General features: G+C 50.2%; 2 protein-coding genes across 2 annotated transcripts; both read left to right on the top strand.

Moving 5' to 3' along the window:
* Positions 1 to 841: 841 nt before the first annotated feature.
* Positions 842 to 8943, top strand: THEM5 (thioesterase superfamily member 5). The gene is given in 7 exon segments (XM_050787441.1): positions 842 to 1583; positions 2526 to 2727; positions 4740 to 4878; positions 7783 to 7815; positions 8055 to 8132; positions 8452 to 8624; positions 8900 to 8943. Coding segments are annotated over 7 exon segments (798 nt in total). The 5' UTR covers positions 842 to 1454.
* Positions 8944 to 20411: 11468 nt separating this feature from the next.
* Positions 20412 to 23311, top strand: C2CD4D (C2 calcium dependent domain containing 4D). Its single transcript, XM_050755055.1, has 2 exons — positions 20412 to 20510; positions 21365 to 23311. The coding sequence occupies exon 2, from the start codon at positions 21590 to 21592 to the stop codon at positions 22649 to 22651; it is 1062 nt and encodes a 353-aa protein (XP_050611012.1). The 5' UTR covers positions 20412 to 20510; positions 21365 to 21589; the 3' UTR covers positions 22652 to 23311.
* The last annotated feature ends 1412 nt before the right edge of the window (positions 23312 to 24723 follow it).

Below are 24723 nucleotides of genomic sequence, written 5' to 3'. Positions count from 1 at the left end.
CCGCCTCCCGGGTTCACGCCATTCTCCTGCCTCAGCCTCCCGAGTAGCTGGGACTACAGGCGCCCGCCACCACGCCCAGGTAATTTTTTGTATTTTTAGTAGAGACGGGGTTTCACCGTGTTTGCCAGGATGGTCTCGATCTGCTGACCTCGTGATCCACCCACCTCGGCCTCCCAAAGTGCTGGGATTACAGGCTTGAGCCACCGCACCTGGCTGCTAAAACTGGGACTTTTAATTGAAAATTGGCAGTTTAAATTCAATAGAAGACACAACGCCACCAAATAAAGCCCACCGCCTTGCAGATGTTGGCTGAGTGTCCCTTCCCACTCACAAAGCCTCACTGCCACGCTCACCTCACTGCCACGTTCACCTCACTGCCAGCACTGCCTGCTGACATCAGCCACTCCCTGGGCATGGGGTTCCCAAAGCATGACAGTATACCTGCCAAGTTGTTTCCTCCCAAATTATGTTCTGCCCTCCCCATCAAGCCCTCCCCCACCCCAACTCCTATCCCCAGCCAGAGACCAGCAGGTGAGACTCTTCTGTGCTAACCCTTGTCTGGCATATAAGAAGAGGTGTCGGCCGGGTGCGGTGGCTCACGCCTGTAATCCCAGCACTTTGGGAGGCTGAGGTGGGCAGATCACCTAAGGTCAAGATTTCAAGACCAGTCTGGCTAACATGGCAAAAATACATCTCTAGTATACAACCCCATCTCTAGTAAAAAAAAAAAAAAAAAAATACAAAAATTAGCTGGGCGTGGTGGTATGTGCCTGTAATCCCAGCTACTCTGGAGGCTGAGGCAGGAGAATCACTTGAACCCGGAGGCGGGGGTTGCAGTGAGCTGAGATTGTGCCATTGCTCTCCAGCTTGGGCAACAAGAGCAAAACTCCGTGTCTCTCTCTCTCTCTATCTCTCTCTCTCTCTCACACACACACACATGCGCACACAGACACACACACACACACACACAAAAGAGGTGTCTAAGGCTGTGAGTTGGTTTTCTGAGTCACAAAATCATACCAGAGTTTTCAGTCTGGTATACACTGCAGAGCACAAACACTCCACCAGCACCCTCCAATCAAGGGACAGGCTTCCCTTATCCTTCTGGAAATATTCTTGGATTTTCCCTCAGAACCGCCAGGCAGCTCTCCAAGGCTCTATATACCCCATACTATTTGTTTATGTACTTGTTTACTCCTTTTGCAACTCAAGCCAGTCCTGCTGCCTTTTCATGCCCAAGCAGCATCTGCCCCTCGCCAAGCACTGGGTGGGGCTCTTAGACCAGTTAAAGGCGCTGAGCATCTGTGGGTGTTGCAACAGGCCAGCCCAGCCTTGCCTAGCGCTCTGAAAGAAAGCCTGCGACAGAAGGGAGAGAAGTGGCCCCAAGTGCAGCTGAAAGCACTCCTTGGGAGTCAGCCAAGACCCTCCATCCAAGCAGGGCCAGATCCTTGCACATGGCCATGATAAGGAGAGGCTTCCAGGTGGCAGCAAGACTTGGCCACCACAGAGGCCTTCTTGGGGCCCCCTGTATCCTGCCCAGACTCAACCCTGCCTCAGCATTTGGATCCTCCACAGACTCCGTGGTAAATGAGTTCCCAACTCAGCCAGATAGGCAGTGTTTTCCCAGAAGCCTAGGGCTTAAGGAGCACCCCAAATCTCCTCTTCCCAGCCCATGGCCAGGGCAGGTGGGCAGTGTTCGGAGGAGCAATTTGATTTGGCAAAGAGAAGGTGCTCTGGGATACCAAGTAGCCCCCATTCAAAACTAAAACCACCAGGAGACCTGCATCTGGCTCTGAATCTTGTGTGGCCACCAACAAATCGCTTTCCTCCTGTGGGACTCAGACTATTGCAGCAAAGCTGAGGTATCCCCAGACAGAGGACCCTGTCTGTGGCATTGACAAGCAGCTCACATGCTGCCTACAGTTGTGACTGGTGTGTGAGCAGGTGATGCTACAGAGGACTTCCTTACGTCACAACACCTCTGTGGGGGCCCAAACGTGTTTCAAAGGAGCCACCCTGCCCAGGCAGGCCCACAGCAGTGGGCAGAGCTGGAGTAGCCCCTGAGGTGGGGGTTGCTAGAGTGGTCCTCAACAACTGTGGCCCTGCCCTGCAGAGGAGACAGCATCTAGTGCGACCACCAGCTCTCACATTCACATGCTTGGCAACCTTGGCCATATTCCCTCAGTTTCCCCATCTGTACAGTGAGGCTAACATGAGCAGTTGTCAACTTTAAAGAGCTGCTCACATGTTTTCAACAGAACAGGGGTACATCAAGCAGCATGCCCATCATCTCTGGCCCCACTCCCTGCCCACCCTTCCCTTGCTCTTTAGCATCCCTGGGCCCCATCACCCATACGGGTCTGCAAACCCCCTGCAAGGAAGATGGGCCCTTTCCCTTGGATTGATACTCTGGCAGAAGGGATGGAGAAGCCCCAGCACCCAGGAGCACCTGTTTAGAGGTCCTGAGCCCACGCAGCAGCCCCACTCCAGGACGCTGTCTAGTCATTCTGATTTTTCCTGCCCAGTTCTCAAGATTATTGCCAGAGAAGACAGAGTTGAAGGATGATGCTCTTCCCAATGCCAGCTGGTGTTTGGACATGCTGTGCCTGTACCAAGAATTTCTGGAGAAGACCAAGTCTAGCGGCTGGATCAAGCTGCCCTCCTTCAAGTCTAACGGAGACCACATCTAGGGACTCAATCTCCCATCTGGACTGGCAGTTTCCTCGGGTAAGGATAGGACCATGAGCACACACATCCCCGCCGCCCTTCCCTGTGTTCTAAGACTCTGAGAAGCAACTCCACAGACCGCCTTCCAGTTCTCAGCCCAGTTCTTCCTGCTGTCCAACTCCACCCCTCATGCTGCAGCCCCAGGTAATAGGCGGTGGGTGTCCTCTCAGGTCTCCGGTTCCCCTCCTCCCATCTGAAGCAGCACACCCTGGTGGGCCCACCTTTGCTCCCAGCCAAGCATGTCTCCACTGGAGGACAGCCAGCCCAGCTCCCGCCCTGACTTCTCACTGACTGCCCCTCCCTAACTATCAAGCCTCATTCCAAGCCTTCTGCCCCAACCCCATGAAAGCCCTTGGACCCTACACCCCTTCCACTGGAGGCCCTGCACATCATCCCTGCTTTGCCGGGTCTGGAGCAGCACTTCTGAAACACCTATTGGATCCTAATGATAGAGCTTCCACCTTCGTGTGTGTGCACACTCGCACGCGCACGCATGTGTATCTTCCTCATAGTGTATCTCTCACTCATATATGTGGTCTTCCTGCCTAGTGATGAAGGAGTGGTACAGGGGACAGATTACCCTTGGGTTTATGGCACAAACAAAGCAGAGATACCAACATAATTTTTTTTTAAAGAATTTGGTACTTCCAAAAAAGGATATAGCAGTGGTAGTTGTCTTGGGAAAGAAATCAGAACTTTGATGGATTTTCTGCTCTTATTTTACTGTTTAGTATTATTCTTTTGAATTATATGTGAGTTACATGAGTAATTACATTTTCAATTTTCAATGCTTATGGTCTCTTAAAGTCTTGCCCTGGCCCTGATCCTATCTCCATTCTCAGCCAGGGCACTTCCTGCATGCTTCTCCCCGAGATGGAAAGGCTCTGTGAGGGCAGCAATTGTGCCTCTGCTCCCAGAGGGAAGGCTCCCTGGGGGTGGACCTGGTGTCCTGTGGGGAAAAGAAAGAGAGTTCAGACTATTACTGTGTCTATATAGAAAGAAGTAGACATAAGAGACTCCATTTTGTTCTGTATTTGAGATGCTGTTAATCTGTGACCCTACCCCCAACCTTGTCCTTGAAAGAGACATGTGCTGTGGTGACTCAAGGTTTAACGGATTTTGGGCTGTGCAGGATGTGCTCTGTCAAACAAGTGCCTGAAGGCAGCTTGCTGGTTAAAAGTCATCACCATTCTCTTAATCTCAAGTACCCAGGGACACATGCACTACGGAAGGTCACATGCACCTCTGCCCAGGAAAGCTAGGTATTGTCCAAGGTTTCTCCCCATGTGAGAGTCTGAAATATGGCCTTGAGGGAAGGGAAAGACCTGATCGTCCCCCAGCCTGACACCCGTGAAGGGTCTGTGCTGAGGAGGACTAGTATAAGAGGAAAGAAGGCCTCTTGGCAGTTGAGATAGAGAATAGCATCTGTCTCCTGCCTGTCCCTGGGCAATGGAACATCTCCGTCTAAAACCCGATTGTATGTTCTATTTACAGACAAAGGAGAAAACCGCCAAGGTGCTAGCGGCAATGCTGCTCTTTATGCACTAAAAAGGTTTATGGAGATGTTTGCATATGCATATCAAGGCACAGCACTTTTCCTTAAACTTGTTCTTGTCACAGAGATCTTTATTCATATGTCTTACTGCTGACCTTCTCCCTACGATGATCCTATTATCCTGCCACTTCCCTTTTCTAAGATGGTAAAGATAATGATCAATAAATACTGAGGGAACTCAGAGACCAGTGCTGGCGCGGGTCCTCTGTATGCTGAGCGCTGGTCCCCTGGGCCTAGTTTTCTTTCTCTATACTTTGTCTGTGTCTCATTTCTTTTCTCAAGTCTCTCGTTCCACCCAACGAGAAACGCCCACAGGTGTGGAGGGGCAGGCCACCCCTTCAGTGTACTCTGGTTTTCTCTCCTTAATCTTGTACCAGAGGCAAGACTCAACCAAATGGTGCTGTATCCTGACCATGCCCTCCCTTCTCCGGCTGCGACACTGCCCATCTCTCCCCAGACAGGGGTGACTGTCGCATCTTCACCAGGTGCATCCAAGTGGAAGGACAAGGCTTTGAGTATGTCATCTTTTTCCAGCCATCCAAGAAGAAGTCGGTCTGTCTTTTCCAACCAGGCCCCTACCTGGAGGGGCCCCCAGGGTAAGGTCACTGGTAGGACCTTGGCTGCCTCCTGGGCTTGACTCAGCAGGCAGGTTCAGCATCCATCAGGCTGGCACTGGAGACTCCGTCTTTCTCTAAGCGGGGAGGATGAGAGTGTGGGGCACTGGGCTTCAGCCTCACAATACCAGGCCTGGAAGGACACACAGGGTTATCTGGCCTAATCCCCAGTGTGCAGATAAGGGCTCCTCATCAAAGTCTCAAAATTTTCCAGACAAAAGACCTGAGAGGCCACTTTGAGAAGAATGTGGTACCCTTGGAAGAGGGCAAGATCTGGACTCTAGACTCTGACTTCCTGTCCTGCTCGGCTGCTGCTGGCTGTGGGACTCCGAGCAAGCAATTTGACCCCTGGTCTTTAGTCTTCTTACCTGAAACCTGGGGCAATAATATCTACCTGCCGGGATGACCAGAGATATGATATTATGGGCCTATGTGTGCATGCTCATGAACCATAAAGCACAGTATAGCTATCAGACACTTCTATCCAAAACCCATGTTCTACCCATGGGGAAATGGAGGTGCACACAGCTAAAGTAACTTGCCCAAGGCAGCACTGCAATCAAAGTCAGATCCAGGACAGTCGGATCTGGCAGGTGAGATTCCAAGTCCACTGTTTTCTCCACTCCACTTTCCACTCCATGGTTGTCCCCCTTATCCTCTATCCCTATGCCTGCTCCAGATGGTCACTGAAGGCTGGAGGTGGTGCTGGAGCTCCTGCAAGGGAAAGAGAGACAAGAGAGGGCAGGAGTGGCTTTAGGGTCCTGAAGCCTGACAGGGGCTAAACTGGGGTTAAATAGAATCCAGAGTGCTAAATAGATGTCAGGGCCTCCAGAGGCTGTGGATGCCAACTGCAGCCTTCAGTCACTTTGGCCATAGTATGTGCAGATACTATGAATTGTTCAGAGTCCTGTCCAGGCCATGGACTCCCTCCCTTCTGAAGCATGGCTGAAGCATGGCTGACTTTTATTTAGGAGCTGATGGAGGTGAGGCCAAAGAGGCAGAGGAGGACCATCCAACACTGAGGCTAGTCAGTGGATTGAGGGGTTGGGGGTCTAGAGAAGAGATTAGTATCCACGAGGCCCCTAGACCATGGGGAGTGGGAAGGGGGAGTTACTCGCTGACCAAGAGCTACTCTGTAGATCCACATACTAGCCAATGGGTCCCCAGGTTGGCCAGTGAGGACAACGTGTCCTTTGACACCAACTCTTTTCACCCTCTTTCAAGCAATTTGGGAGGCAGAGAGGGAAGTGCTTAAGAAGCCTGTAATCCCAGCACTTTGGGAGGCCTAGGCAGGCGGATCACCTGAGGTCAGGAGTTTGAGACGAGCCTGGCCAACATTGCGAAACCCCGTCTCTACTAAAAATACAAAAATCAGCCGGGCGTGGTGGCAAGCGCCTATAATCCCAGCTACTTGGGAGGCTGAGGCGAGAGAATCGCTTGAACCTGGAAGGTGGTGGTTGCAGTGAACCGAGATCGCACCACTGCACTCCAGCCTGGGTGACAGAGCGAGACTCCATCTCCAAAAAAAAAAAAGATGTATGTAAATTACATTTGCAAACATTTGTTTATTTAATCCGCTGAGATCGGAATTGTGAAATTCATGGTGGAAAAACTAAGGCTCAGAAAGGTTTAGCAGTTTGCTCAAGACAAACAGGTAGTGAGCTGTGGGACAAGGAGTCCAACTGGGTGGGTAGAGACCAAAGAAGCAGGGAGGGAAGGGTCTGGAAAAGCCACTGGTCACAGGAGCGGGAGGGTAACCCATGGCAGTACAGTGTGCACAGCTGATCTGGCTCCGTGGAGAATTGGGACTGTGCTTTTGAAAATCAGGGACTCAAATCTGTTTGATGTTAATTGAATTCTAAAATTGGGTGCCTTTCTATTTTCCCCAAATTAGCCAACCATGAAGTAGCTGACATGAAGCTTGCATAAGCAAGAATGAACATTTTATGGGTTTTGTTTGTTTGTTTGTTTGTTTTATTTTGAGACAAAGTCTTGATCTGTTGCCCAGACTGGAGTGCAGTGGCGCAATCTCAGCTCACTGCAACCTCCATCCACCAGGTTCAAGCGATTCTCATGTCTCAGCCTCTCGAGTAGCTGAGTTACAGGCACTTGCCACCACACCCGTCTAATTTTTGTATTTTTTAGTAGAGACAGAGTTTCACCATATTGGCCAAGCTGGTCTCGAACTCCTGACCTCAAGTGATCCGACTACCTCGGCCTCCCAAAGTGCTGGGATTACAGGCGTGAGCCACTGTGACCAGCCATTCTGTGCATTCTGAATAAAGCAAATGTCTGCGGCATTTGAGCATTTCACCTCAATTTCAGCATTGAGCCTGCTGAAGTGGGCTCTCTGCTTTCTGTGGCAATGCTGCACAGAAGTGTGTCATGCCAGCCCTTGGTAGGTCATAAGTTATGTTTCACATTTACTTATCTTGAGATGTGGGCCCCGCACTGGCTGTAGTGACTGGTAAGGTGAGAAACAGCCCAGGGTTGTGCCTCAAAGACTGAGTCACAAAGTTCAGGGACTTTTTCATTTCCTGTATATGCCCATCCTTCCAAATTATGGCAGTTGTTGCCAGCAATTAGGTAATGAATCAGAAAAATGTTTTCTATTAACTTTATCAGAAAAAAAAATTTTCCCTGATGCAGTGTCAGTGGCTACAAAAGCATGCTGAAGCAAACCAGAAAAGCTTAGTTGATTTTGACGGGTCTGATCAGATGGGATGCACCTGTTTCCTTCTTTCCTATTTGGCTGCCCTGAGGCTGAAGGTCTATGTTTGGAAGGGTCTAGGGAAAGGGAGAGGTAGGGTCGCCACAGGAGGGAGGGAAGGCCCAGTGAGGGGGTCTGCCCAGTGGCCCCAGCCCAGGCCTTGCTCCCACCCCCAGGTTTACCCACAGCGGGTCCCTGGCAGCCATGATGGACGAGACCTTTTCTTTTTCTTTTTTTTTTTTTTTTGAGACGGAGTCTCGCTCTGTCGCCCAGGCTGGAGTGCAGTGGCCGGATCTCAGCTCACTGCAAGCTCCACCTCCCGGGTTTACGCCATTCTCCTGCCTCAGCCTCCCGAGTAGCTGGGACTACAGGCGCCCGCCACCTCGCCCGGCTAGTTTTTTTGTATTTTTAGTAGAGACGGGGTTTCACCATGTTAGCCAGGATGGTCGGACGAGACCTTTTCTAAAACTGCCTTCCTGGCTGGAGAGGGGGTGTTCACACTAAGCTTCAACATCAGGTTCAAAAAGTAAGTACGGGCCTTCGGGGCATTGACCAAAGTCATAGCCCTTTTCATCCCTGGGGGTGGCCATCCTCAGCAACTGGGGTGTGGGAGCCCTGCCTGCCACTCTCCTTCCCCAGCCCACTCCCAAGCAGTTCCTCTAGTCCCTGGCCAGGACACAGCCTCTGCTGTCCAACTTTGGGAGCTGACAAAAAGGCCGTGAGCCCAGGGCCACCTAAGAGTCCTCAAGGCAGGGAGGGATGAAGAGAGGGAAGAGGACACAGAGAGTGAAGGGATGGGGAGCCAGGTTCACATGAAAGATGGGCTAAGCTGCCTCCTCTCCCAGCTTGATCCCCATGAGCTCTCTGGTTGTAATGGACATAGAAGTGGGAAAGATTGAGGACCAGAAGCTTTACATGTCCTGCATCGCCCACAGCAGAGACCAGCAGACAGTTTACACCAAGTCCTCAGGTAAAGGAGCCCCCAGCCCAGCCCCAGGCCCTGTCCTGCCACCACCCACCCCCAGAACAAACAGGAGGAAGGAAAGATGCCAAGGATTCTTCCCAAGCTGCAGTCCAGCTTCTTTAGGGGAGGGATAGGGCACCTACTGGGGACACAGATGAAGTGAGGGAGAGCAGAACTAGGATCTTTTTTTCTATGTATGAGTTATCCAACCTGTAACGAAAGGACAAGACCCAGGTAATGGGTAATTTGGAGCCAAATGCTCAGAGTGTCCATCAAACTCCTGCCATCTCAGTGCAGCTCTTGCAGCTCAGCTCACCCTTCTCTTGCAGCTGTTTTCCTTCAGCTGCAGCTGGAAGAAGAGTCTCCCCAGTAACAGTCACTCTGCCTGCAGGAGAGCCTCCCACTGCCTCCCTGCCTGCCTGGGACCCACCAAAGAGCAAGAAGGGGTCCTCAAGAAGCAGTTGGTGAGGCAAGGGAAAGGACCCTTTTCTCTGAGTAAATAAAGTCTCACAGCCCCATTCTCAGCCCAGGGCCTTTCTGTGGTTGGAAATAAAAATCCTTCCAGGGCATCCCATATACCCACCTTCCCACTCAGCACCGACTGTAAAGGTTTACTGAGTACCCGCCAGGTGTCAGACACTGTGTGAGGCACCAGGCATCCAGAAGTGAAAGACAGGGCCGCAGCCTCAAGATGCACAATGCGGAGGCGAGGTGCCAAGTCACAGAGTGCCCTATCATGCTCCTCCCACACCCACCCTGGCTTCTATCATGAGTGCAGTGTCGTTTCTGAGGAAGGAGGGGGCAATTTTACTCTACAAAAGCAATCAGAAAACATCTTCTAGAAGAAGCTCTTCCTGAACTGTCTCAAAAGTTAAGTGCTGGTCACTAGGCAGGCAGAGGAGGGAAAGATATCCCAGGCAGAGGGAAAGTAAGACAAAGCAGCAGAGGTGTGAAAGTGTACAGGGGCTTTGGAGACGAGCAAGGTGTTGAGGAGGGCAGGCATCTAGGGAAAGATAAGGTGGGCAGGAGCAAGCCACGGGAAGGCTTCATAATCCCTGCTGGAGAGCTGGAACTTTGTCTTGCAGGCAATAGGGAGCCTCTAAAGGGCTTGGGCTGGGGAGTGACAGAGCTTTGTTATTTAGAAAGATGACTCAGTGGCAGTAAGGCATAAGCAAGACTGAAGGCAGGAGCGCTGGTTAGGAGATCCCTGCAGGCTTTACACTAGAGAGCCTGCAGGGGTCAGAGCTGCGAAGCTGAGAGATATGGAAAAATGTTACAAATACAGGAAGTGCAGGACTTTGCCACTAGTTATACAACGTGGATCTGTGAAGAAGAGCTGTCTAGGATGACTCCAAGTTTCTGGCTTATGGGTTTCCAGGTGGTTATCACTAGAAATACAGAAAGAGATGGGGGTAAACAATGAGCTCAGTTTTACATGCATTGAGCTTGAAGTCCCCATGGAACTTGCACCATGTGGCAAGTGCCAGCAGGAACATGGATATTGTGATATGGAGCTCGGAGAGATAAGCTACTGACTCAAATTGTGAGCCAATATAAAATGTGACATGAGGCTGGGCACGGTGGCTCATGCCTGTAATCCCAGCACTTTGGGAGGCCGAGGCAGGCGGATGATCTGAGTGATTTGAGAGTCGAGAGAACTCAACTCATGACCAACATGGAGAAACCTCATCTCTACTAAAAACACAAAAAAATTAACCAGGTGTGGTGGCACATGCCTGTAATCCCAACTACTCAGGAGGCTGAGGCAGGAGAATCACTTGAACCTGGGAGACAGAGGTTGCAGTGAGCCGAGATCATGCCATTGCACCCCAGCCTGGGCAACAAGAGCAAAACTCCGTCCCAAAAAAAAAAAAAGTGTGACATGAAACCCCTGGGAATGCCTTATGCAGAGTGGAAGTGAGGAGGAGGCAAGGGGAAAGACAGGGGTGGGGAGGGAGGGGAAAAGGGGAGGGAGGGAAGAAGGGAAGAGGTCAAAAATAGAACCAGAACCTTATGTTGCACTAAGGCTGAAAGTTGGGATAGAAGACCAAGGATCCACTAAAGAGGCTGAGAACAGGACAGGAGTGACCATCCTTAAGAAGAAGAGGTCAGCGGTATCAAATGTTGAAGAGAAGGCAAGGAAGATGAGAATTAAAAAGAAGCTTTTGAGTCAGGAGTGGTGGCTCACACCTGTAATCCCAGCACTATAGGAGGCCAAGGCAGGAGGATTGCTTGAGGCCAGGAGTTTGAGACCAGCCCGGGCAACAAAGTGAGACCCCCATCTCTACAAAAACAAAAAAAAGATAAGAAACTAAAATAAGTAAGTGCATAATAAAATTAAAAAGAGACCTTTCGATCTGGTCATGAAGAAAATGTAGTTTCCTTTGCCAGAGCAATTTTAGGAGATGGGACAAAAATCCAGATTACAGGGGATGAAAATATGAACAGGGAATGAGGAAATGAATGTAGATGCTTCTTTCCAGGAATGCTGTTGTTGTTATTCAAGGAAAGATATTTGACTGTATTTTAATTGCTAGTGGAAAGAGGCTAAAACTTTTAGGAGAAAGAGGGACAGAGGTGTCATCCAACAGAACAGCTTTCTTAGAGCTGCCTTGGGAGCCATGGGAGAGCGTCAGCATGACTCTGAGACCGAAAGGAAGGAGGTAGAGTGCAGAGCAGGACAGGAAGTTGAGGGGATTCAACCCGGAGTGCTTCAACTTTCCCAGTGAAATGGAAGGCAAGGCCATCAGTGAGGAAAGAGGTCGGGAGGAAGGGGGATGGTTTGGAAAAGCTGCTGTAGGGATCAGGAAAACAGGTACCAGGTACATGTGTGACCAAGACCTCCTGAGCGCCCAGCTGCTGGTAAAAAACAGGTATCTGGAGTGGCACCAACCTTAGGAGAAAGGAAGGTGGGAGCCAGCTGGCAAAACCCAGGGGCGATGGTGGATGAGTCAGATGAGAACAGTGGAAGGGGAGGAAAGACAGCAACATGGCTGGTACACATTTCTAAGGAGAAAAGATTTGCCGTGAGGGAGAAGAACAATGGAGGAGGCAATGGCTATCCAGAAGAAGTCTGTAGCTCCTCTGAGCCTGGGGAGGAGAAGGGTGAGACCAGCTTCCACAGGGACGGCTGTAAGAGAAGAGGTGTCCCGTCTCGAGACAGCCAGAATTCCACTGAGGCTAGTAGGTGGAGGGGATGTTCAGGAAGAGGTCAAGATTAGAGAAGGTTTACCAAAGAATTAAGGCTTCCGGGCCATATTATAAAGGACTTTGTTATTAGGTATGGTAAAACCAAATGTTGAAACAGATAAGCCTTTAAATCTCAGTAGCTTAACCCATATCTTCAAATAGAATGCATTTCTCACTCAAATAAAGTCCAGCCCATGGTTGTCTAGGAGTCATTCAGGAACCTGGCTGACAAAAGCTTTGTCATCTCCAACACATGACTCCAAAATCACCCTTGGTGTTGGCATCCAGTTGCCAGATGAGAGAATCCACAGGGAGATGTTCTGGGCCAGGCCTCCAAGTGGTTCCATTGGCCAGAACTCAGTCACAAAGCCCCACCAAACTGCAAAGAAGGCTGGTTAGAAAGTATGGTCTAACTCCAGCCTGGCCAATATGGTGAAACCCCGTCTCTACTAAAAATTAAAAAAAAAAAAAATTACCCAGGTGTGGTGGCACTCGCCTTGTAGTCCCAGCTACTCGTGAGGCTGAGGTAGGAGAATTGATTGAACCTGGGAGGCAGAGGTTGCAGTGAGCCAAGACGGTGCCACTGCACTCCAGCCTGGGTGACAGTGAGACTCCGTCTCAAAAAAAAAAAAAAAGAAAAGAAAATATGGTCTAACTATATGTTTTTTGTCTGTTGTTTTTTTATAATCTACAAACTTTATTCAGATTTTGCCAGTTGCCCACTAATATCCTTTCTGTGGTTCAGGATCCAATTCAGAATCATATGTCACATTTAGTTGTCATGTTTAATCCCCTTTAATTTGAAACAGTTCCTCTTTCTTTGTCTTTCATGACCTTGACATGTCTTTTTTTTTTTTTTAATTTCCTTTTTTAGAGACAGGGTCTTGCTCTGTTGTCCAGGGTAGAGTGCAATGACAATGATCACAGATCACTGCAGCCTCAAACTTCTGGGCTCAAGGGAGCCTCCTGTTTCAGCCTCCCAAGTAAATGGGACTACAGGCACATGCCACCACACTCAGATAAATTTTATTCGATTTTTTGTATAGATGGGGTCTCCCTATATTGCCCAGGCTGGTCTCAAACTGTTGGCCTCAAGTGATCTGCCTACCTTGGCCTCCCAAAGTGTTAAAATTACAGGCATGAGCCACTGTTTGGAATTCAGTCCACTGATATGTTTCTCAGAGTACGAGTTAGTTGTTTCGTAGCGTGTTCCAAGGTCTGGATTTCTCCAATGTTTTCTCATCATTAGACTCAAGTTATGTATTTTTGTCAGCAATATTTCAGAAGCAATGTTGTGGCCTTCTCAGTGCTTCATGACAAGAGAAACGTGATGCTGATTTGTCCCATTAATGCCAATGTTCCCTTTGATCAGTTGGTTACCGTGGTGTCTGCCATATTTCTTCACTGAAAATTACCATTTTTACCTTTTTAATAAGTATCTTATTGGGAGATACTTTGAGATTGTATGAATATCCTATTTCTCATCATACTTTTGCCCATTAATTTTAGCTTTTATTGATCATTCTTGCCTAAAGCAATGATTACTGTGATAGTGGTCAATGGTAATTTTCTAATGCCATCATCTCTTCAACATGTTTTCATCCTAACTATATGTTAAAGAAGAAAGTAAAATAGGGGGCCAGGCACGGTGGCTCATGCCTGTAATCCCAGCACTTTGGGAGGCTGAGGTGGGTGGATCACTTGAGCTTAGGAGTTCGAGACTAGCCTGGCCAACATAGTGAAACCTCCATCTCTACCATAAAATACAAAAATTAGCTGGGTGTGGTGGCACATGCCTGTAATCCCAGCGACTCAAGAGACTAAGGTGGAAGAATCGCTTGAACCTCAGAGGCGGAGGTTGCAGTGAGCTGAGATCACACCACTGCACTCCTGTCTGGGCGACAGAGCAAGACTCTGTCTCAAAAGGAAAAAGAAAGTCAAATGGGTTTGGTGAGTAGCTAGCAGCCACTGCCTCAGTTTAAGGGGAGGGCCAGTAGAAGACGACAGAGTCTATGTAAAAACTCTTACTCTGGCAAGTAAAATATTCAGCTTCAGGCATATGCTAGGGCTCCAGTATCTGGGACTGGAGCTGGGGCTTCAGGGAATCAGAGAGAATGAAACCCTTTGTGACACGGAACCAGGTCAGAGAGCTGTGCACAAATTCAGCAGCAGAGGTGAGGTAGGTGGGTCAGGCTCCCTCTCCAGTACCTAGACCACATGCTTCCTAAGCCATCAATCTCACATGATGGGCAAAGGAGAGGTGGACATGGATTTGAACGGCCTCAATGTAGTGCCTTCCAAAAGCCAGAGATGTACCAGAAGCCATAGCCAAAAAGCTTATGACAACCAACTATTTCCTCTCCCATATACTCACATAAAAACTTTTTCTCCTGTGCTTTCACAGTGCCCAAGATATCTACACTCTAGACCCAGAAGCTAAATCACTGTACACTAAAAAACTGGTTGCCCTTCATCCATGGTCAAGGAGAGTCTAATCTTCAACCAAGCACTCCCAGAAGAAGGAAAGAAATACATTCCATCCTTCCTATGCAGTCAGGAAAAGGAAGAGGTTGGTCCAAGTGCAGTAGTGTTTACAACTAAATGATCACAACCAGTTGCAGATTTCTTTGTTTCATATCCACTCCCACTGCTTCACTTGACTAGCCTAAAGAGAGAAAAGAAAAGGAAGAAAAATAAAACAGTAAAACAGTTGTGTTTGGGTTTCCATACTAAAATAGATTAAATGCATCCCGTGACTTCTCTGCTGAGGCCACTGTCTAAGAGAAATAGGCACAGGGTGGAAATCCACAGAGGTGAGAGCCTCTCAGGCAAGGCCCCACAGCCAGGCTGGGAGTGTCAGCCTTGACTGCATAAGGCCAGCTGGGTAGGTAGGAGTCTAGGTAAGGGAAAATGTCCCAGCTGCTGGGGCACTTTTCTGGTGTCTACGGTGGGGAAGATGCCTCTCCTCTCCCAGAGGCTGAGTATTGCACTGACTGGCAGAAACGAGGGACATTGCTGCCATCATATTTGGAAGCCCATTCCCATATATATCCAGTGCATTTATGAGGAATGCAGCTACTGCAGAGGTAGATGGGGCTGGAATCCAGTAGGCAATTCAGGAAAATGTGACAGCTCCTTCTGTTTGAAGCAGAGGATGTATATTCTCCAGATGCCTGAGTCAAGTGCCAAGAGAAACCAAAGAATGAATAAGGCCATTGTAAGGCCAACCAGTTCAAGAAAGCAGGGGATGTCAGTAGCTCAGACTAGTTCTTATAGGAGGGGCCCACTGAGACCTTTCTGGAACTGAGACTGCAGAGACAGGTCATTCATTACAGTTCCTGGGTGAGAAGCAGGAGCTTCAAGGCACAGTTTATCACCAACCCTATCACATGCTAGAGCCCACCATGAGCATTGGTGGCCAAGTCATGCTGCCTGAGGCCACCACTAAGCCACAGGACATATAGCTTAGAAAGACTCAAAGCCCAAGGATCCTCATAGCAGTTGCCTTCCTACCGGAGGAAAGGCCTGTCCCCTCTCTGCCTCTCCATCTGGCTTGGACCCAGGAAAGCACTCTGTGCTGCTTAGACCCCTAAGTGTCCCTCTGCAATGGTACCTAGAAAGGAAGGTAAGGCCCTTGGGTCACCTGGGAAGTTCTCAAGGAGTGGCACCAATGGTGCTGGGAGAGGTGAGAAGACAGCACTCTGGGTCCTTACTCGAAGGAGCAGCTCTGCTCAAATCTGGAGACCCTTAGTACATAAGAAAGAACAATGCTTTTTGAGATAAGAGATCTGGGTTCTTATCTCAACTCTGCTACTGTTTGGCACATCATTTCTTCCTGGGTCTGTTTCCTGTTCTGCAAAAATGACCGTATATGAGGTGACATCCAAGTTCCTTCCAGGTCAGATATTTCATTGTTCCAATCAAGCCAACTTTTGGCTATACATCTGCCAGTCTTGCCTGATGGCTCACAGATTCCCAGCCTCCCCACATTCTACTTTATATTGCAGAGGGCCAGTGCCTGGGTGCCTGCAAACTGTATTCTCCAGTCTCTTTTGTCATCTGGCTTTGGAAGCCTTGGTGGCACATTGGAAGGTGGGAAGAGGGAGAAGCAAGGTGTGATGGTTAATACTGAGTGTCAACTTGATTGGATTGAAGGATGCAAAGTATCGATCCTGAGTGTGTCTGCAAGGGTGTTGCCAAAGGAAATTAACATTTGAGCCAATGGGCTGGGAAGGGCAGACTCACGCTTAATCTGGGTGGGCACAATCTAATCAGCTGCCATTGAGGCCAGAATAAACAGCGGGCAGAAGAACATGAAAAGACTAGATTGGCTTAGCCTCTTAGCCTACATCTTTCTCCTGTGCTGGATGCTTCCTGCCCTCCAACATTGGACTTCAAGTTCTTCAGCTTTGGGACTCCGACTGGCTTCCTTGCTCCTCAGTTTGCAGAGTTAATTGTGTGAGTTAATACTCCTTAATAAACTCCCCTTTGTGTATATATATATTTTTTTTTTGTGTGTGTGTGTGTGTGTGTGTGTGTGTGTATCCTATTAGTTCTGTCCCTGTAGAAAACCCTGACTAATATATACAAGGGATTTTTCTCCCTTTATCTTTGCTTTGGGAGGGAACTTAAGTAATGATTGTGTCTTCATGGTTGCAGATCCTTCTGAACAGCCCCTCACCATCCCGTTTGCCTTTTAAACTCTTCTGACACCTTTATCACAAGCTCCCTGTGTTAAACTCCTTCTGTTGAGCCACTTAGCAAGTGCCATTTTCCTGACCAGTCCCTGATGAATACAGCCAGGTTGTGGATTATCTGTAGTCAGTTTTCAATCCCACTGGTGTACAGCCCAGATGGTATGCAGTCTCGTATGCAGCCTTAATTTAACATCCACAAAGAGAAGGACGTGGAAGAGAGGGAACAGGAAAGTGAACAGTCAAAAATTTAGCACAATCTGGCTAAATCCAAATCTCTGTCCATCTTTCCACTGCACACTGCACAGCTGAACAGCTAGAGAAAAAAGACATAACCATGCTGTCTAGTTTCACTTTAAAGTCATGATCACTACCCTCAAGTGGGCTGTTAATGCTTCCCTGCAATCATCCTGCGTTCCCTAGGCCATTCATTCTCCTGCTTTCCTAGGCAACTATTCCATTCCTTACCCTCTCTACTCAAACCCCTGACACCACCTTCTCCTTTATCATCACTATTAGCTGATGACCTTGCTTCCTGTTTTGTGGAGAAGTCAGAAGCATTCAAAAGAAAACAAGCTTTTGTCATCACATCTGTCCACCTGCCAGCCTCTACCCATTTAGTCTACCTTCTCTCCAGCATCTGTCCACACAGCAGGCAAAGGACAACCCTTAGAGCTATCTCTTATGCACAACATAAGAAATGGTCTTGTCTACCCACTTGTACTGTTCCAACAATTCTTCTTTCTCCTCTGCATTATCAATTTTCCCCTTTCCGTTGGATCTTTCCCATCAACATACAAATGTGCCATTGTTTCTCTCATTTAAAAATTTTCCCAGCCGAGCACAGTGGCTCACGCCTGTAATCCCAGCACTTTGGGAGGCCGAGGCAGGTGGATCTCCTGAGGTCAGGAATTCAAGACCAGCCTGACCAACATGGCGGCATAAGCTTGTAATTCCAGCTACTCGGGAGGCTGAGGCAGGAAAACCGCCTGAACCCGGGAGGCGGAGGTTGCAGTGAGCTGAGATCGCACCACTGCACTCCAGCTTGGGCAACAGAGCGAGACTCCATTGCAAAAAAAAAAAAAAAAAAATCGCTTGACTCTACCTCCTCTTCTGGCCATTACCCCACTTCCCCCCTACTCTTTCAGCAAACTCTTCAAAAGAGTTGTCTTTGCTCGCTCTCTTTCTCCTCCCATTCTTTCTTTCTTGAGCCCACTTAGATCACACTTTTGCCCCCAACACTCCACTGAAACTGCTCTTGTCAAGGTCACCAATAACTTCTCACTGCTAAATCCAATTATCAATTCTCAGTCCTCATCTTACCTCATTTTGCCTCAGCCTCTGGGACAGCTGGTTCCTCCTCTCCCCAGTCTCTCAATGTTGGGGCACCCAGGACTCAGTCTTTGGATTCTTTCCCTTTTTACCTATACTTCATCAAGTTTCATGGCTTTAAGTTCAGTCTATGTTTCTCTTGGTGTCCACATTTATACTTCCAGCCTGGACCTCTCCCCCGAGCTCCAGACGCAACAGCCTACTGGACATCTCCCCTTGATGTCTAACAGACATCTCAACTTTAACAGATCCAAAACTGAGCACCTGATTTTGCCTCTTCTCATTCTTGGCAACTTCATTCTTCCAGTTGCTGCTCCTCTCTCTTTGGATGGGGATGGATCCATCAGGAAATCCTATTTACTCTATGTTCAGAATATATCCAGAAACTGACTACTACATCCCTGATCATGTCCAAATCATCTCATCCCAAGATTATTTCAGTCATCTCCTATTTGCTCTCCCTACTTTGGCCCTTATCCACTTCTGTCTACTCTTAACACAGCCACCAGAGAGAATCTTTTAACACGTAAGCCAAGTCATATCACCCCTTAGCTTACCAAAAGTAGAAGCTAAAATTGCTACAGTGCCTATGAGCCCCAACAGAGTCTGGCCCTGTTACCTCTCTGACTTCATCTTCCCCTCACTCATTCTGTTTCAGCTACTGTGGCCCCTTTGCCTCCTGGATCACTCCAGGCATGCTCCTAAGGGCCTTTGCATATGTGATTTCTTCTGCCTAGAATGCTTTTCCCTAGATATTCTTCCTCCTTCCTTCATATCAATACTGAAATGAGGTGACCATCCCTGACCAGTCTATTTAAAACTGCATACTCCCCTGATACCTTCGCTCATCCTTCCCTATCTTAATTTTTCCTACAACACCTATTTCCAGCTAACAAATCATATTTTTATGAATTTATGTCTATTGTCTTTCTTCCCCCACTAAAGCATAAACTACATCTAGCCAAGGGAGTTATCACTGCTATATACCCAAAGTCCAGAATAGTGCCTGGAACATAGTAGGTACTCAATAACTGTGGTTGAATGAATGAATGAAGCCACAGAATCAAACTTCCCTGGGTCCTACCCTACTTCTAGACTTCTTATTATGGAAGTCAAGTGTCCATATTGTTAAGTCAGACTGGGTTGGGTTTTCTGTTTTCTCACATTTTTAGCGGATGTCAGCCTAAATGATGCCCACGTATTCTCTTGTTCAATCCTCATACCAACTCTGAGAGTTTTATTCTTTCTGTTTTCCAGGTGGAAAAGGTAAGCCCCAAAGAGATTAAGTTACATGCTAGAAGTCACACAGCTAGTCAGTCGCAGAATCCAGATTCCCAGCCCATCTGACTGATGGCAAAGCCATGAATACTGCAGCACTCCAAGAAGACTGACCCTCCCCAGAAACAATACCAGGGCTGAGCTGAGTCAGGAGCCACAGGAATGGAAGGTCTGGAGGTCGCCAAGGATCTCCACAAAATAAACATTTGCTTTGTTAAAATCTTCAAGTGACAAAATAATCATTGCATTCACTGGTTTCATTTTGTTTGCTGCATTTCACAATTTGTCTTACTGTTGTTTGCATGTTTATTGTCTGTCTCTCCCCTTAGACAGCTCTCTATTCTATGTATCCCCCTAGCACAGTGCATGGTACATTTTAGGCACTTCAGTGAATGGATGAACAAATTAATTAAAGTATAATTTTGCTTACTACTTCACTCATCAAATACATCCTGATTGAGTACCTGCTTTGCACTAAGCACTGTTTTTACGATTCTTAGTCTAGTAAGACAGGTAGGCATTAAACAAATAACCACATAAACTGAGGGGTAAGAACTGTAATCAATGCCATAAAGGAAAAGTATGAGGTACTATGAAAGTGTACAGCAGGTGTCCCTAATTTAGATGGGAGGGTGTCAATGAGGGCTTCCAGAGCTGAAGGATGAAGGAGAAGAGTGGTCCTAGGAGAGGAACTAGCTTTGCTTCCTTTTGGAGACTGAAGGATGGTAGGTGTGCCTAGAGTGCAACTGATGGTCTCATCCTGTCCGTGGTGGCCTGTGCTTCCTAAGAGCTGCCAGGGATGGAGGGCATAGGCCAGCTTGATCCTGACTGTTGGATCCAGCTTTATCTTCATTGTTTCTAAGTCCAGAAATCCTGAGTCTGGTAAGTCCAGAAATCCTGAGTCTGGTCACTTTTCCTTCAGCCAGAATAATTCAGAAAACTATTAACCAGAATAATGCAGAGAACTGATCACTGCAAGTCACTCTGCCTCGGAGCTATTGGAATGGCTCCAGAATAGGGCACTGGGGGTCAAGGCAGGATTTCAACAAGGAGGGTTTTACAGAAGACGGACTTCACCTGCGAGGGCTGGGGTGGGAACCGAGCACCAAAGAAGACGAGTGGCCACTGTCCACTGATGGCCGTCTCCCTCTTCTCTGTAGCCCTCCCCCACTCCTAAGCAGCCCAACTTCAGCAGAGGAGGCCTGGGCACAGGAATGGATTGTTGCTAGAAACCTGGCTTCAGCTGGAGGAAGTCAGAAGGCCGGGCTGATGGCCGCGCAGACAGAGCTGTGTTTATCCAGGAAAAGAGGTAGGACGTAGGCAGCGGAGGCCCCTGCCAGCTCCTCCCAGAAGGACTGCGCTGGGGGAGCAAGCTGCAGAGAAAGCTGCTCCCCTCTGGCTCTGAAAGTGTCAGAGCCTGAGGCCAGAACCCAGAGGCGACCCACAGGTGAGGCCAGCACTCCGGGCGCGCGACGGAGAGGGTCGCAAGTTCGGATCCCAGGGCAGAGGGTCGGAACGCGGTGCTCTTGGTGGCTCCGCGCAGGGGTGAGGCGAGCGCGTGGTGGCGGAGCCTTCCAGAGACCGCTCTGGGGGTGGCAGAGAATCAATGCTGCCTTTGTGCTCGGTGGTTTCCGAGGGAGAAAAGGAATGGAGAGTGGGAGGGGCGACCCAACGGCCCGGCCCCGCCCTTTAGACGCGGGATGCGGTAGCACTGCGAGGCGCGGGAGCTGGAGGGTCAGGGCTACCGGGGGGTGGGATTCTGTGCCCCCGGGAGGTGCGTCTCCTTGGACCAGCCCTGGGTGTCCTGAGGTCAGCAGCCAGGTGTGTCCCCTGGCTGCCAGGAGCAGAAGTGAGTCCTCTTCTGGCTTGGAGAGACTCGAGGAGGGGAGGGAGGAGCCAGAGGAGACAGGTGGGGCTAGGACTGAGGGATGGCTCAGGCCAGAGAAGCTTGCGCCGGGGCAGCCTGGCAAAGGGAGGAAGTCCCGAGGGGCGCCAGACTGAATCCCAGGGGAAAACCCAATTCTTCGAAATGGGCGGGGGAGAAGGGGAACCCGCCGAGGGCAAGGTGTCCCTTCCAGGGGGTTTGGGATCTGGGTCCTTTTGGTATAATGCGGTTATTATCCTATTTGTCCTAATAGTACCCTAGGGTTCTAGTGGGTACTATATGGGCCCTCAAACTCTAAGGTGAATGGGGCATCTTTAGTACCAGTGAGGGAAGCTGTGTACTTGGTGACGGAGGCCCATATCTGAATATGTGACTGACTGGCCCTTGGCTCCCTCCATTTCTCCTCACCCCCCCAGACTTCGCCGCCCTTTCTTTTCCTGCTCAAATAGGGGTCCGCGCTCCCAGTGGGTCCGGAGACCCGAGCGCGGTAGCTGATCGCCCGGTCTACGCCAGCATCACTCACCTCTGACTCCTCTTCGCTACTCGCCCAGCCCCGCTCCGCCGAGCACTCCAGTCTGAGACTTGGGATTTGGACCCTCTCGGCCCTGCGGAATTCGTAATTCTATTACCCTACCCACCGCATGTGGCTCTTGGAAAAAGCTGGCTATAAGGTGGGGGCCGCGGAGCCTGCGGCCCGTTGGGCGCCCTCCGGCCTGTTCTCCAAGCGTCGCGCCCCGGGCCCGCCCACGAGCGCCTGCCCCAACGTCCTCACCCCGGATCGCATCCCGCAGTTCTTCATCCCGCCTCGGCTCCCGGACCCGGGTGGCGCAGAGCCCGCGACCAGGCGGGACGTGACGGGGCGCGGCCTCCCCGCGGCCTGCTCGCTGCCTCACCTGGCGGGCCGCGAAGGCTGGGCCTTCCTGCCCGAGAGCCCGCACACGCGCCGGCGCGAGTCCCTGTTCCACGCGCCGCCACCCGCCCCGGCCGGGGGACTCCCCACGGCGCAGTCCCGGCTGCACGTCTCCGCCCCGGACCTGCGCCTCTGCCGGGCCCCCGACAGCGACACGGCCTCGTCGCCAGACTCGTCGCCCTTCGGCTCCCCGCGGCTGGGCCTGGGCCGGCGCCGGGTGTCCAGGCCACACTCGCTGTCCCCAGAAAAGGCGAGCTCGGCCGATACCAGCCCGCACCCGCAGCGCCGCGCCGGGCCGCCCACGCCGCCGCTCTTCCACCTGGACTTCCTGTGCTGCCAGCTGCGGCCCACGCGCGAGAGCGTGCTGCGCCTGGGGCCCCGTGGCGGGCAGCTGCGGCTCTCCACCGAATACCAGGCCGGGCCCGGGCGGCTGCGGCTGCGCCTGGTGAGCGCCGAGGGCCTGCCCCGGCCGCGGTCCCGCCCCGGGAGCGGCGGCGGCGGCTGCTGCGTGGTGCTGAGACTGCGGCCACGTGTCCGGCCGCGGGAGCAGCAGAGCCGCGTGGTCAAGTGCAGCGCCAACCCCATCTTCAACGAGGATTTCTTTTTCGACGGGCTCGGCCCACGGGACCTGGCCGCCCGCAGCCTGAGGGCCAAAGTGCTAGACAGGGGCGCGGGACTTCGCAGGGATGTGCTGCTGGGGGAGTGCGAAACGCCCCTCATTGCGCTGCTGCCCCCGCTGGGTGGGGGACTAGGTCCCGGGTCCTCCCTGGCGCCCACCCATCTCAGCCTGTAGACTGAGCCCCTGGCTTCCTCAAGACGTCTCCATTGTGTCTGCAGTCCACATTCTTTCCACCCTGCCCGGCTTGTATTTATTTTTGCTAATAAAATGTCCGCTTGTCCCTAGCCAGATCTTTCCCCTTACTGGCACCTTACACGCTCGGGCGTAGAGCCTGCCCATCTTCCCTCTGTCCCGGCCATACGCGGGGGGAAGATGCTCATTCAGACGGTGGGTGCGAGTAGAGCAGACCTTAAGCGGTGGTTCTCAAACTTGAAGAAACATCAGAATAACCAGACATCAGAAATCCTGGAAGAGCTTGTTAAATATGCAGGGTCCTGGGATCCATCCCCATGAGATGCTCCTTCAGTAGATCTGGGCCAAGTAGGTCCTAAGGTCCCCGTCCAACAAGGCCCCCCAACTATCAGGGAGCCGTTCAATCAGAGTCACTCTGACAGAAACCAACACAAGCCACCTTCCACTTGGGGGTCCCTTGAGGCTGCACAGAGGAAATTAACACTCCCCTCCTGTGCCCCTCTAAAACCCACATCTGTCCTGAAGACAGATTAAATTTCTGGGCCTTGGGAGTGAGTCAGGGGATGTCAGATGAATACACAGTGCCCTTTAGTCTTCCTTCTTCCCTCTTCCACACCTGTGCCTCCCTTGAGGGGTAGGGCAAGTCTGGAGCCAAGAACCAGAGAGCTGCTTGGGTACCAAATGAATGAGATATAATGTCCCAGGGATTGAAAGCGGGGAGGAGGGGTACTACCAAAGTGTGAGAACTGTTCTCAGGAATGCCAGAAGAGGCTCCTCCAGCCAGAAAGAGGTGGGGTTGAGGGCAGGTGAATAATTGTAGGTCACATCGTGTTTACCTCTACCTGAATGTCCCTGACGTCAGCAGTGACCTTCTTCTCTCTCCCTCCACCTTCCCAGGAGCCGGTTCCTCTGGACTCAGGCCAGGCTTGAAGGAGGGAGGGAGGAAGGGAGGTAGGCACTAGGCTAACCCAACTTCTTTCTCCCTCTCCCTTGGGCCCTTTCTCATTTTTCTTGGTGCCAGCTGTGGCCTGCACCAGGGCTAAGCTTTCTGGATCTGACAAAACCTCAGCACCTGGACATGTTAAATTCCAGCACAACACACACACACACACACACACACACAGCTTCATTTAGACAGCTCTCCAGTTCCTTCTCCCTTCCTCCATCAAGTCCCCACCACCCAGCCCTAGGCCAGAGAACTCTTGCTGCAGGTGTCCACCAGGTGGTGGCATTGACCAAACAATCCTAAGTGCTAACTACTACACGTGGATTATAACCACGTGAGGAACTGTTCTAACAATTAAGTCAAGCCGTTTATTCCTCCCAGCACCTCCTATAAGGGTGTAAAGACTATTGTTATCTAATGTGACCTTGGGCCTCACATAACTAGTAAAGGGAAGAACTAGGACTCACATAGCTAGTAAAGGGAAGAATTCAGGGAGTCTGACTCCAGAGTCTGGACTCTTAATCACTTCACGATAATACCCTCAACTGCCAGCTGCAAGGGGCCTCCTTCCCTAAGATGGTAACACTGCAATGGTTTCGTACCCTGCCGGTTTAAAATCCCACGTTTGAATTCTGGGAAGTCCACCTATAAATTTAGGTCTACCCCTAGTACTGGATTTCTATTTCAGCCCCCAAATTCTCCTGTAACAACCCTTGGTGAGAAACTGGATTTGATGCCCATTTGGAAGTATCTGGAAAGAAAGTTAGAGGCCGTAGAACCTTCATTCATGCATTCCTTCAACAAATACTTCGGGAGGGTCCATCAGGTGGCAGGCATTGGATACAGCAGTGATTAAAACAGACATGGGGATCAGAAAAGTGACAAAATAAGCCATTAAAATGTAAAGAATGCTACTTGGTGATATGTTACAGAGAAAAATAAAGCAAGATAGGGAATAGAAAAGAGGGGTCAGATAAAGAGAAGGGAAGATTATAGGGACAGAAAGAGGGAGGGAGGAGAGGAAACTATTTTTTTTTTTAACCCCGGTACTTTGGACCAGGTCCTGAACTTTGTCTGTGTTATCTCAGTTAGTCATCACAACCACTCT

This window comes from Macaca thibetana, chromosome 1 (assembly GCF_024542745.1).
Source record: "Macaca thibetana thibetana isolate TM-01 chromosome 1, ASM2454274v1, whole genome shotgun sequence".
Taxonomy (NCBI): Eukaryota; Metazoa; Chordata; class Mammalia; order Primates; family Cercopithecidae; genus Macaca; species Macaca thibetana.
The sequence above is the reverse complement of the archived record's forward strand: the minus strand, read 5'-3'. Positions and strand labels throughout refer to the sequence as shown.